The sequence below is a fragment of the Erpetoichthys calabaricus genome, chromosome 6 (assembly GCF_900747795.2).
Source record: "Erpetoichthys calabaricus chromosome 6, fErpCal1.3, whole genome shotgun sequence".
In the NCBI taxonomy this organism is placed as follows: Eukaryota; Metazoa; Chordata; class Cladistia; order Polypteriformes; family Polypteridae; genus Erpetoichthys; species Erpetoichthys calabaricus.
The window spans coordinates 173,179,743-173,194,891 of NC_041399.2; the positions used below are offsets into that span (position 1 = coordinate 173,179,743).

General features: G+C 35.2%; 1 protein-coding gene across 6 annotated transcripts in view; it reads left to right on the forward strand.

The window, feature by feature from the left end:
• The window catches only part of pard3aa (par-3 family cell polarity regulator alpha, a), a 971,084-nt gene that overhangs the window by 564,405 nt on the left and 391,530 nt on the right, over positions 1-15,149 (forward strand). For all 6 annotated transcript variants that reach the window (XM_028804116.2, XM_028804120.2, XM_051929054.1 and 3 more), the window contains one exon: positions 9,675-9,819. In XM_028804116.2, coding sequence (XP_028659949.1) covers positions 9,675-9,819 — 145 coding nt within the window. The remainder of the gene's footprint in view (positions 1-9,674; positions 9,820-15,149) is intronic.

The window sequence follows — 15,149 nt, forward strand, 5'->3', positions numbered from 1 at the left end:
AATTAAAATTAAATACAACCAGGGTCCTTAAGAAAAATCCATAATCCATTATTTGCAATGCTTTACCTCTTTAAATGAGTCAGTATTACTTGACAGGCAGAAGTTGTGATTTTCTAATTGGTAGCACTATTTGTCAGTAGAATATATGGCTTTACAATTATGGAAAAATATCTAATTGCAGTATTTTTGACCTGTATTGCAATTGCGATTATTTTGTACTTCTAACACTCCTTCAACAAAAGAATCAGATGAAGTTATTAAGTTTCTGCATCTGTTTATTTATATACAGTAACAATATTATAGAACTATTACAGCTGTTGTCCTAATAGAAGAACAAAATTCAGACAACAATAAAAAAAACATTATGGAGCATGGAGTCCATAAGACCTATTATTACACAAATGGCCCATCAGGAAACCTGAAAATTAAAAAAAGAATAAATAAATACTTCATGCCAGGATATATAATTTAATTTTTGACTTAAACATAGTCAAAACAGTAATTTTAAAAATATCAGCTGCTTTGGCCATTCCCAGCTAATCATTGTATAGAGAGTACAGAAAAAAATTTTCATTAAGGCTCACCTACAAATTGACCTTATAGCACAACTTGAAAAGCACTTTGGTGTGGGCCATGTTCACAATCAGAAGCACACCGCTCATGTTCATAGGTGTTTGCAGTAAACAACAGTGCTGACTACAGGTCTGATTTTTGCCTGTGACTTTTTATTAAGTAAGTATGCCTGTAGGTGAAAAGGACAGTGCTATCCACCGTGTCAAGGTGCATTTTATATGTTTTTTGTTAGTTTGATTTTTATAGAGTGGCTTTTCTGTGGGCTCTAAACCCCTTAAAGAGCAAGGAATGGGTGTATGTTTTAAAGTCCATGTTTTGATGCAGAACAAGGTTGTGTTTTGTCTGCATCAGCTGTGTGTAAGTGAGAAAGATGAACTTTAATAAATTTAAATAGCGGATATAACAGTCGGAAGAATGAATATACATCTTTATAAGATGCGGTGTTTGCATCATCTTCCACAGCTCATACAACTTTAACATTTTATAATAACTTTCATCCTGGACTGTAATAATTTCATTTTTTAGGGTTGTGCGTTAGTGATGTTGTTATATGTTTATTGTTATGTCGTGTGGGGAATAGACATCACAGCAACAGTTTATGTCAATTTGTTAAATTCGTATATGGTTACTGTACTCAATTATTCAGTAATTCTTTTATTACTTATTTAAAGAGATATGTTGTATTCTGAAAGTTATTATATAAATACCGTACATTACAGCAGCATCTACTGAGAAGTTTTGATTCTGCTGATGGCTTTCAGTCACTCCTAGCTGTTCACACATTTGCCGTTGATGGGTTGTGTTTCATGCTGTACAGGCAGATTTGTAAAAAAACAAACGGAAAAGTTGTGGACTGGACACGTATTGCTGAAATTCCTCATAATGAATGGATATGCTACTTAAAAATTGCAGCTCTTGGACCTTGAAATTTGCACCGTTTCAAATCATTATTGCAATGTGAAATCAATTAATCCTATGCTGAATAACGTAACTTTCTTAAGTGCAATTAATCTGTGTCAGAGTTGTGGTGGGTCAGGGCCTGTTCTAGCATTATTGAGTGTGAGGCTGGAATTAGCAGAGGGTCCATTTGCATGTCCTCACACACGCTCACATGGATTTCTCTAATGTATAAAGGAAATATCAGTCCCAGTTGCAGTCCAGTTTACACTGTTTTTCCAAACCTGATATGAATGTGTAGTATAAATCTGGGCCAGGTGTGCAGTTTTCATTTTAGAAGACTATGATTATTGCGATAGGCTCAAGCTGCTCCATGACCCTGCTTTGGATAATTGGCTTTGGAGGAAGGATGGATGGATGGATGTTAAGGCAGTTATTATAGTATTGAAAACACTGCACACACTAAGAAAGAAATGGAATATTTACTGACTTTAACTATACTTTGTCTTTTGTAATAGACTGAAATAATTTTTTAGCTAATACATTCTCTGAATTGCCCTGGTTTGACTGAACATAATTGTGTGCCCTGCAATGGACTTGCTTCCTACAACTGTGAATAAAAAAAAAAAAAGTGGATTTAGAAGATTATTATATATATTATATACATTTTCTATAAATTTTCAGTTGTAGTCTTCATTTATATAATAATGAGTTTTGGACAGTTGTGACATGCGCCTGTGGCCTCATTCATGTAATGTGACGTCTCCACCAACTCAAGGCATAGCAATTTATTACTAGCTCACCAAAATCCAACAAGTATAATTTTATTTTAAATCATACAAATGCACTCTTGTGTAAGGGAGAGTTGACAACCAGTGAGCACTAATGCAGAACTACAGGTACAAACATAGAAGCACCAAATCTTCAAGAAAGATGATCAGAGAAGTGCAATGACAGGCTCAAAAAGCAAAGGAAAGGGTGGGCTCTGGGCAAAGTAGAAGGCCACTGGAACTTTGGAGCCAGCAAATATGTCTAATTAACATCTCATCTTCATTACAGTGTGCTCTGTGTGATTGGCTGCCAAAATGAAAGATGTTAAACGTATCTGATAAGAGTAACATGATCTCATATTCACACAAGGACATTGTGATTTACACAGATCACTGGCTATTTCCAGATTACAGGTTCACTTATGATTCTTCTTCCATTAAAGCAGTAGTTCACAAACTTGGTCCTGGGGACCACCTGTGGCTGCAGGTTTCTGTTCTACCAAGAGTCATAATCAGTGATAATAATTAATAATAATAATTGGCTGGTCTTTTTCTCTCTTCTTTTACTCTGCATTCAGAAAAGCACAGCAGGAGGATTTTTACATTTATAAGACGTTCTGTTTTTTGCTATAGTTTTAGGTGCTTTACTCTCTTTTGTTGTTTTCCTATTATTTTGCCCTTTTTTGTCTAGTTTCCTAATAATGACAAATGAAAATAATTATAGCAGAAACCCAGGCAAACAATATTGAATGATGGAAGGCTGCAGCTGCTTCTGTGTCAGACTCCCAAATGTAAAATAATGAATTAAATAAGCAGAACACCTGAAAAAGCAGAATAAAAATCAACATAAAAATGTTAAAAAGTGAAACCAAAGCTACATTATCACCATATAACTGCTTAGTACATTTTCAATAAAAATTTGCCAAATGTAGTTTTGTAATTACTACATTGGTCCCAAAACACAGAAACTGGGGGAAAAAAAAGCAGCTCTTACCACTTACTTAGGATAGGAGTCCAACTAAAAACGATGGCTGGTTGGAGCAGAAACCTACAGCCACAGTGGATCCTCCCCAGGGCCGAGTTTGGGAACCACTGCATTAAAGCATTTCAAATTAAACTGAATATGCTGAGGAATAAGGTTATTTAATTAGATACATTGTCAGATCTCCTTATCTTGATCATAGAAAGCCTGAAGCCCATCATGGCACCACTGGGCACAAGTTAGGAACCAACCCTGGAAAGGACATTTTATAATCCAGTTTATAATCTGCAGTCCTCCTAACCTGCATACATTGAGGAAATCAAAGGGAAGCCCATGGTGGAGACAGAGAGAGAATGTGCCAGCTCCACAGAGACAGTATCTACGCATGAGAATTTAATCTTGGATGCTTGATCCATAATCTAACCACTGAGCCACAAAGCCAATGTGCAATATAATAAATGGCAAAAAAGAACCCTTTGCATATTAAGCATAACGAAGACAATCTAAAGAAAAATAAATTAATCACGTTCATTGCTAATAAATATAACTGATGTAAGAAGCAGTTTACCACATAAATTAAAATCAGATCTGATGAATAATGCAATGCCTCAGGGGTAAATACAAAGAAATTACATTAATAGCGCTAAAAAGGAATAAACAAGTGTTGTTACTATGGCACCTCAACCCTATAATTACCTCCAGTGTTTGTTTTCAAACACATTTCCTTTTGACAACAGGATGAAACTCATACTGGTAATGTTGGGCACTCTTGCACAGAAGCAATAAGACACATTTGTTACACAAAATGATGTGCTTGAACAGGCTGCTTGGCATAAGAAACATGCAACGCATAAATGGCCTACAAAATTAAAGAAATGGAACCCAGTGCATGCTTTATAGTACAGTTTGGAGCATTCCTTGAATTGGTGGGTGTGTAGCATAGCACCTTCATGCAACATAGCTGAATAAAGAGCGCAGGACTGCACAGCAATTTATTTTTAGTTCTAAATTTTGTGATTTGACATCTCTGCGTAGTCACTTTCCCTGACCCATTCTATATAAAATTCTCCCTTAGCGAGAGAATATGCTTAACATGGTCTTTATTTTCCGCTCTTTGAAATCAACTTAATAAAAGCAACATTCGTTTTACAATTTAAGCCTTATTGAATCTAATTCACTCTCACTCTGAATTTATTATTCTCTTGCTGAATGACGTGCCTCAGATTGTAATTGTGTTGACCCTTCGATGCGCTAAATCTCTTCTGTGCTTATCAAACATTGAGAGATAAGTCCATGGTTTGGAACTTCATTAAAGATCTCATTTATATTTAATGAAGGATAACGTCCGACTAGAATAATAATTCTAGGCATGTGACCTCTGTGGACATCAGATGAAATGTGTTTTTTTTTGTTTTGTTTTTTGTTTATTAATATTATTAAAGAGTTCTGTTCTCTTTACAGTATGGTATCACTGGCAAAGCTCCAGTCCCTGAACATTTAGAAACGTTAGCTTGCTGTCTTCTCTTCTTACTTTGCAATGTAAAGAAAAATTCTACCACAATGTGTTCTGGCTGCTTTGTAAATAAATGAAGTGGGCCTCTGATTTTAAGCCCACCCTGAGAGACTGATATTATTGCAGTTCTCTGTATGGGGTTTTAGTGTTGTGGTTACATTTTCTGCCCTTTTCACTTATGTTATTCACTTGAAATATGGTAAAAGATGACCTATGTTATCTGTTGGAAGTAAAAACAAAATGTTATTTTTGGCTTATATTTATTTTTAATTGATTATGTGATAATACATTACTCAACCTGGGTGGATGTTTAGTTTCACTGTATAAATTGGAAAAAAATGACTGTGATCATAATGTCATTTGCAAACAAAAAATGAAATAGATACATAATAAAATAGTATCTCACTCAAGAGATTAATGTTGCAAAGAATTAATTGTGAGCTTATTTTGTCTTTTACGGAATCCACCTTAACAAAAGGATAAATGTCTGTGTACCTCTGTGACTGTCTGGTTGCTATGTCTCAATCATGCCAACAGAAGACACGACACAAACATTTGTAGTAATGAAATGCATTGCATTTGTCATTCCAACAAATGGTGTATCACAAACATTTGTAATAATAAAACATATTGCATTTGTCATTCCAGAAGATGGCTCATCCCAAACAATAACACTGCTTTTACAAATCCCATACCAAATGGCATATAACAGAGACATGTGTATTGCATCTGTCATTTCAACAGGTGGTGCATCACACATATTTGTATTAATTCATGTTATTAATACACATTTTTGTGATATTCCATCTCTTGGAATGACAAATGCAATGGTTTTTATTACTTTAACCACTACAAAATACATTCCAATTGATGGAGCACTACAAATGTTAATGCAGATGTCTGTTTTGATTACTTAGATTTTAAACTATCTTAGATAGTAGCACAGCTAGTTTGCTTATAAATATTTACTGAATAACTCTATTGTGCATTTTTAAAACATCTTTCTTGGTTAATCAGTTAGCTTTGATTTAATATTAACATCTTTCTACGTCAAAAACAAAGTCAAAATGTAATTTGCCTGCCTTTTTTTATTATTTTCGCCCTTTGAGCATTAACTAACAAGTCAGCAGTAGTACAGTGGTTAGCACTCACCGCTCCAATATGATTTTTGCCTGTGTACTCCAGTTTTCAATCATGTCCCTTTCATGATTTTTTTTAAAATAATGAGCCATGTGCTGCATTGGTGTTCCCAACCAGGGCTGTTTCTTTCTCTTTTTTAGTTAAGTCCCAGCATCCCTCTAATGGAATATATCAGGATGGAAAGGAGTCTTTATTAAAAACTATCTTTTATTAGTAACTAGTGAAACACATTGGAACCACATCTTCAAATAAAAGGTCAATAAAAACTAAGTTAAAAAAAGGAGCAGTTGATATTTCTTACTTTTTTCTAAATTGTTCTCTCTTTCGGTTCCTCCAGAAGTGATATTGTATTTTATTACTTTGTCTTGCTTGCCTATGAGCTATCATGTTTATCCTTGATTTATGAATTTTGAACATGTGTGCGCTGAATCGTGGGGAATTATTAATAGCGGTTGTTGAAACTTTTTATATTATTTAAACTTCTTTTGGTTATTCGAGAAGGTATTTTGTATTTTATTATTTCTGATGGTTCATGTAGAGAAAGTTGAACTTTTCCAGTTTGGTAACACATTCCTTTTGTTTTCACCATTTAAAATACAGCTTCACAGTGATCACATTGGTGATGTAACATTTGAAAATATTGCTGTTCAAACAAACATTGATCAAAGGATATAAAAGCGATGTTTGCATATGGTCAAAAGATTTGAATATTTGAAGATCTCTCTTGTCCTTATTCTTGTATTCTGTATCGTGAATTTGGTCTTACATATTTATGAGACATTGTGTTGGCCTGCTGGTCAACTGAGCATTTGATATACTTTGTAAATAGTTGCTGCAAAAGGCTAGATGTGATGATCTTCTTCTTTGTCATGTATTTCTATCCTTTGGGCATTCTTGCATTTTGTATCCTGAACTTTGTCTTGCTTGCCTATGAGCCATCGTGTTTGTCTGCTGTAGTTGGTCTTTATTCAGGATTACTTCTTGCTTGTCAATGTGCTTCAGTGTCTTGTCTGCTTATTCTTTCTCATTCTGCATCACTTGATAACCTTCTGTGTTGTGCTTGATGTTCAGCAGATGACCTTGCTCTGCTTTTCTTTCTTTTTATAATGGTATTCTTCATCTTGTAAATGGCATGAGCAATTTGCTTGATGCTCGGCAGATGTTGTGGCTGTTGTTTCTTTCTTCCATGTCACATTGCCGTAATAAGCATGTCACCACAGATTACTTTGCGATAGTTGCCACTGCTGAAAATTTGTTGAATTTTCACAATGTATCAGATCATAAGCTTTGATTAAGACCAAGATCAAGGTCCTGACCCCAGTAGTTCATGATCTCAATCTCATTACATATAGACAGATGTCAATATTTTATTTTATACAATAATTACTTAATGTTTTGTGATTTTTACAATATATTGATCAAATTGACTTTGATCCAGTAAAATAAAAATAAGTAAAAAAATTGTAGCAAACCTTCAATTTACGTTTGGTGCATTTATTTATTTATTTTTAATCATCTGGAGTGGTCATTAATGCAGAAGGAGCTGTAGTTACGCAGCCCTAGGCTGCCGCTCACTGTCTGTATAGAGTGTGCCTGGTTCTGCTTGCAAGAGATTTGTCAGGCTGCTCTAATTTCCTCCCATTGTTCCCGATTCTGGTGGGATAGGTTTTGCCTCTTGACAACCTTATAGTGAGGAAAGCAGATTCAGTGGATGAAGACGAATTAATCAATGACCATGCCTTTTTTATTTTTAAGCTACAAAATTGCAGACCTGAAAGCATTTACTAAAAGGTATGGATTTAAAGATTAAGAACAGCTCCACGTCTCATTTGTATCTGTTTACTCTCATCTTAATAAAAATGCAGATAAAGAAAATTTTCCTTTAAGTGAATATGTAATTAAGGTATTTCAGTTGTGATTAACAATTTGTGGTCTAAGTTGTCATCATGTATATCGATTGAAAACAAATGCCACCAACCTATTTAGCTAGCTGGACAGCTTTAGTCGATTGTAACCCTGTTATTACTATTGGAAATCTATTATATCTAGTGTTCTCCTTAGCTCACTTTGATCTGCGGCTTTTTTGTAATTCTTTTATAATTTATGATATACTTGCCCTGAAACTTCATTTAAAACAAATATTTTAATACTTGAATAAAAGTAATACCTAATGTGATTAGTAAATGTAAAACATGTCCGTCAGCATCATTGAAAGGCACAACCTCTGGACTGGCTGGTTACATTCAGGAGAAGGAGAAGGTCTATGAATTCAAGTCAATTCAAGTTCTTTTATGAAGAGCATTTCTAACAAGCCCAGCATGCTATGCGCTAATTGAAAAAGTAATAAATATAAAACAGTAATACAATGCAAGAATTGCAAATATAATAACAAAAAAGATGTACAACCTAAACGTGAAGCATAACTTGGGACATAAACAGAATTTTTATGTAATATGTTGGCTCCTTGTTTGTGTATGTATACTGTATGTACTGTGTGTGTATATACTGTATATCTAGGAGGCTCTTTCCTTCAATTGTCCAAAAAGTTTTTCATAACAAAAGTACAGTTGCAGTAAAATGGCATTCATTTGTACTATTATGATAGGAACCTGTTGTGAAGTGAGGTGATTTGCTGTACTCTTTCTTTGTCTCATAACCTAGATATTTAGTATTGTGTATTTCTTAAAAAAAATACAGACATTGGGATGACTTTTTTAATATTACAAAAAGTAAGTTGTCATTATTTTGACTGAGTCAAATCACTTGTGTTGTATTCCTTTTTAGAAAGTGCAGAGACTTAGTTTTCTGGAATGACAACATGCATGATATTCAGAATCCTTCAATCATAACTTCAATGTAACTGTCAGACAGGGTCCAGAAACAGAAAAAAGGCTTACATACAACAACTTGGCTATCAGAATTTATTCACTTGAAACTTCAAAACAAAAATCCCACTCTTCTTGGCAGCGAAGATTATCACTTTACTCAGAAGGATCTGGAAAAAATTAAATGAGTTGTTAGACCTTCTACCCCAGGATCGTGTAGGTAGGCACAGCCTGACTCTTGTTGAGGCAATGCAGTATACAGAATGAGCCTTATTACACAAGCATTGTCAAAAACTGTGTGCTCTGTTCCAGCCATGTCTAGGAATCCCAAAAAACACCTGCCTTCTCCAATTTTGAGTACCCCTCTCCCGACATTCCCTCTCCATTAGTCTGCATTGAGACTTTTGTTTACATTGAAGGCTTCCTAAACAAGGCCTTGACACTCACAATTACTAATCGGAGCACACAGAAGCCAGTTTTTTCCATAACCATAGGCAAGGTGGATGAATACAGACAATCTCTCAGAAACTTCTGAGTGGTATGTGTATTTTATTCGCTAAGTAAATGTTAGGCTGTGATTCTTGAAACTCTGTAATGTAAAAGTTCTATGAGCTGCCCAAAGTACATTCAAGCAATCTGAACTTGTTTATCACAGATCTACAGAACTGTGAAAATTGAGCTTTATCTCTCTATTATTCCTGGTGGTGGTCTTTTTTTAAAAGGCAGTCCTAAATTCTTTTGTTTTCGAGCTGATATCTATCAAACCACAATGGGGAGTAATGTGTAAAATGGCACAAAAAGATTGTCGCTACGCTTTATCTTTCATTTCAAATTTTTCTTGGCACTTGACTTCTTGTTGATTTTATGGTCATTTGTGGGCTTTCAGTAGCAGCCTTCAGCACTCTTTCACTACACACTGTACTGATAAGTTGTTTTAAATGCTAACTTTCCTGTATTTACTCCCTCCTCCCTAGCTTGATGCACCTGGAAGCCCCCCTGGTCCAGATCTTGCCATGGACACGTCGTTAGATGATAGAGAACGCAGAATTTCACATTCTTTATACAGTGGGATTGATGATCCTCTCCCACAGAGGACTACCATGCCAGGAAGAATGATGGGTAAGCTGTACAAGAATCTCTTACATCAACTAAATGCCTTTGGAACATGGTATAGTGAAAATATTTAAAAAGGTTTACCTTCTAATTTGAGGGCTCATATAATTAGATTCCTCTCTCTCTCTGCCTTCTTTTATTTTCTTCTAGTTTTGAAGCTAAATGGAACTTCTTCTCCTCAAGTGCAAATCCTCCTATTTTTCTGCTAGTTCTGAAAGTACCTGTATATTGCGACCTCTCAAACGCAAATTGAAATGAGCACCAATATCTAGCAAATCTAGTTACGTTTGTGTAGGATAACCTTTTTATTTTATTTTCAGAAAATGCCGTTCATGTCACTTGAATGAAATAGGTTGATTAGTAAACACCTGAGGCTCATATGCCCTCAAGTGATACTCCATACTGGTGGTGCTATTACTCTGGAAAGTCTGATAGATTGTAGAAACGTGGGTGGTGAATGACTAATGTGAGCCGAGGGTTTAGTTCTAGCAAGCTATGGAGAAAACATTTACTTTGGAGCCAGTCCTTTGCCTGATTCATCTTTTGCTGACAATTCCATCCTTAACAGTTTTTTTCCTTTATTAAAACCTCTGGTATAGTGTTCAATATATAACTAATTGTTTTTAATAATAAAGTATTCAAAACATGTTTAAGGGCATGCTGATTTTAACCAGCATGTTTTGTATGTTTTTAATCAATGTATTATATACTGTATTGAGTCTCCTGCCTACTATTAATTCTACATTTAAAACAGAGTTACTACCCTTTTTCCTACTCCCTGCTTTTTCTACATTTCATATTTCTTAAAATAAGTTACTTATTCCCTTCTCATTGTCACTGCATGAATAACTGCAAACTTGTTTGTCATTCACATCAAGCAATATATATTTCAGATGGAGATTTGAGGTAGGCAGGATGTGATTGCTGGCAGTTTGTTGAATTATACTTTAGACAGATTTCTTTTTTCCCCTTCTCTTAATCACATCATAGTGTTACTTTTATTTCTGCTCTGCTAAATGCTTTCCAGATAATTACAAAGTGGCACATTTTTTGTGATTTAATTGAGGCACAAACCTGTCCACTGCTTGACAAAAAGAAATTCAGTAAAGCAATTCATTCTCACTTTGTTCTGCTGTGTGTGACTTTAGGATATGTGGCTAGTAACTCTGACTTGATAAACTCATTGCTGTTATAATGTATTTGAAGTCTCTTAAAAAGCAAGATAAAAAAGGTTAAATATTTGCTTTGAAATTATGAAAGCTTGATTAGAATACTACATGGACAGCATCATGATCTGAGTAGATTCAGGCCACTAAAGTTTCAAGTCATGCTTACATACTGTACATTAGTTGAAATGTGAATTATTTTCAAAAATTATTTGAACATTCTTTCTGTATAGATAGATTTTCTTACACTGCCTCCCACCTGGTCAGATTATCTTTTTAATTACATAGTTTTTTTGAAAAAAAAAATTCTACTTTGTAGGGCAATGCCACAAGATATTTCACATCAGCTTAGATGAATTTTTCCTTTGATTCAGTATTGTTGTATCTGATGTTTGGAGTGGTGTCCATCAGGGTTAGTCCTGGGACCACTGTTGTTTTTAAAATATCTGAATCTACTCTATATATATATATATATCTCTCTCTATTATAAAAAAAAAATCTTGGGAGGGAGATTAGAGAGACGAGACGTGATCTTCTCGGAAGACAATTTGACATCCCACGAGAGACACTCACTTTAACGTCACACGAGACAAGGCAGTGAGACAACATTTAAAACAAGTTCACGGACATCTAACGTAGTGGTTGTTGGAATGCTTTTGGCAGGCACACTTCATGTGCTCCCAGATCTTAAAACTACAACAAGCGACAAGCAGAACACGCAGCTCGCCAGCAGCAGCAAGCTAGCAGATGATCCAATCGCTTCTCCTTAGCTTATGTTCAGCCCCAATCCCCAACCCCCCTTTCGACAACACGACCGGCAGAGACGCAAAGTGGCAAAAGGACAGCTGCTGTACAGGCTTTTAAATGATTGATGCGCAGCGCAACAAACAGAATACGCAGCTCGCCAGCAGCAGAAAAACAGCAGCTGGTCTGACGGCATCTCCTTAGCATGCATTCAGCCGCCCCAATCCCCCGCCCCCTTCACAACGTGAGCAGCATTATATGTCCTGCGAGAAAGAGATTTAACCACGCCTGGGGCTGGAACTAAAAGACAAGTATTGTTTTTACAAAAGTTTTAAAGTAAAAGTGAAAATAATGCCTATGTAGCAATTCCCACGAAAATAACAATCTCTTTGTATAAAATTGTATATCCGGTAAACCAAACCTGGGAGTGGGCGAATGAAGCAAGCAGGGGGTGGAGCCCCCTAGTATATATATATAAAATCCTAAGTCTAAAAGTGCAACGATTTTATGTCACGTTTTTTGTCACGCTTAAAATCAGGCTTATTTTAATATATATATTTGGTATCATTCTTTTCAGAATGTATTGAATTTTAATGTGATGTTGTTAGTTTTTCAGATTCTTATTCCGTTTTTAAATTCTAAACTAAAAAATATCAAGAAGTCACGTCCCGTGAGATGAGACTTTGTGCTAAAAGATTTAACCACAGCCAGGGCCTGAAATAAAAGACAAAGAGTAGGACAGCTGCTGTACAGGCTTTTAAATTTTTGAAGTGCTGTGCGAAATGCAGATCACGCGGCACGGCAGCAGCAGCAAGCCAGCAGCTGATCAAGCAAAGAGGAGGTAAAAAAAAAAAAAAAAAACACCTATTTGTTTTCCATTGTATCACCATTTAATAGGGAGTTTTGGAGGAGCGACCACATCTCCTTGGGGTGCGTTCAGCCCCCCACTTCACAACACGAGCGGCAGAGACGCAGGGGAGTTTGCAGAATATACCAAGATAGGTGGATCAGCAGATAGCCTAGAATGCGTTGAATCATTCCAGATGGACTTAAACAGCACACAGAATTGGGCAGATGAAATTTAATGTAAGTAAAATATTGTACATAGGAAGTAAAAATATTAGGTTTGAATACACAGTGGGTGGTCTGAAAATTGAAAGTACTGCTTATGAAAAGGATTTAGGAGTTGTAGTGAGCATTTGTCACTATCAACTTCTAGACAGTGTACTGAAGTGATTCAAGGCTAACAGAATGTTAGGTTATATAACACAATGCGTAGAGAAAAAGTTTAAGGAGGCTATGCTTAAGTTGTATAGTGCACTGGTAAAGCCTCACCTTGAATACAATGTAATTCTGGCTTCTAGACTAAGAAAAAGATAGAGAAATGCTAGAACAAAGTCTAGAAAAGAGCGATATGGCTGATTCTAAGGTAAGGGGTTAAGTTTTGAGGAAAGATTGGAGGTTTAAACAAACAGAGATTAAGAAGTGGCATGGTGTGTTTAAAATTATGAAAGGAATTAGTAAAGTGGATCCAGGCAAACTTGCAATCAAGTTGCAAAATTGTTAAGAATAAATTTCACACATAGTTTTTCTTCACACAGACTACTACGTACACATGGAATGTCACCAAGTAGTATGGAAGAGACTTCAGGGAGCTTCAAAGCTAGACTTGAAATTAATTTGGAGGAATTAAGTGGATAGGATTTGTGAGCTTTGTTGAGCTGAATGGCCTGTTATTGTCAACTTTTTCTAATATTCTGATGTTCTTATCTTTTCGTGAAACAACTAATTTCAGATTATTTCTTCAGTGATATTATTTCATGAAATCTTCTGTTATTTTTCATACCTTTAGGACATTTCCTTTTAATTTTTCTTTATGTGCAGTGTAAGACACCTTGAAACTATACTTAATCTGAAATTTACAAAGGTTGTTTTGAATCACTTGATTATGTACATAACTCAGTTATTTCAGTGGCTTCCACCCCATCCTGAATAGTCTACTGCCCTGAGCAACCCCCTGGTGAATTAAGACGATTTTTGCCTTTAGGTTTATTACAGAGTAAAATAATAATATATTTATAAAGTTCTCATCAAATCATGTAGTCTTTTTATATTTTTAAAATTTGATTGGCCAAGCATTTACAGATATATATTTTGAGTTGTACATGTGCCCTTTTTCATATTTTATTTTTAAAAATTGTGAATTAGATTAATATGAAATTATAAACCTTTAAGAATGAAATTTGTACAATAGTTTCGGAAATAGTAATGATGTCCTTAATATTATAATTTTCATTTTAATAATGTTTGAGAAATGATTAATAGCTAAATTAGGTATTTGGGTGATTATTTATTAATTCATTTTAATTAGCTCTGTTCATTGCCTTGTAATGATAGATAAACATATACAGGCAATCAAGAACAATTAAGAAAAGCACCGAGGTTTCGTCTTGCAAGAATTCTGTTAGCTAGTGATTGATGCTTTCAGTCTTACTGTGAGAAATAGTAGTAAAGAATCGACAAATCTTGAGTCAAGGTACAGTGTGCAAAACAAAAAAAGTACCATCAAAAAGGTCACTATCTTTGTACAAGGCAATTAGATGCTCAGTAATTAAATTTTTTTTTTTTTTTTAAATCATTTCTACTATATGTCAAGTAGTTGGCTATAAATCAGTATGCCTGGTATTCATTCAAGATGACATTATCATAGAATCTTGGTATGTTAGAAGCTGTGTATTGTCTGCCTCCTTCCTAAGTGTGAATCACTGTTTTGCTTGTTGTCTTTGATATCAAGTTTCCTTTTTACTTTCCAATAGCCGGCCCTGCTTTTACTTGTAGTCTCTCGGCTGTATAGGTGTTTGAAAGCATGTTTGAGTCATGAGATCATTTATTGCTGTGTGTTCTATGGTAGGATATCTCCTTATACAACAGTGAGAGGAATCCTACAAAATTATTTTCTTGTTCATCCAAACGTAAGAGGCTCCACTTTTCATTCGACATTCTTTAAATTTAGATTCTCTAAAAAGATATCTTTCAGCTTGGCAGGCCTACACATTTTTACACTAGACTTGGCTTCTGAAGATAGGAAATGATTATTTTCTTTTCATTTTGATAGATCACCGTTCTTAAAAGAGAGCAAATAATGAAAAGACTGAAAAAGATTAAAAGACCTGGGAAGGATGTGTGGTTTGCTAAGTGCCAAGTACAATGACTCTTCTTCTCCTTTGTTCAGCACGTATTCAGAGGCGACTCTGAAAATTATTCTAAGAAAAAGTTGGCTTTGCTATCTATCTTTTGCAGTATCTACCATTTATGATAGTCAGCATGAAACAACACATTTCTCTCCCTCTGAGACTTCATATTTGGAGTGTTCAGCCAGGTCTAAAGAGCTCCAGAAAGTAAAACTCCTTGCCTACTCGTCATCTT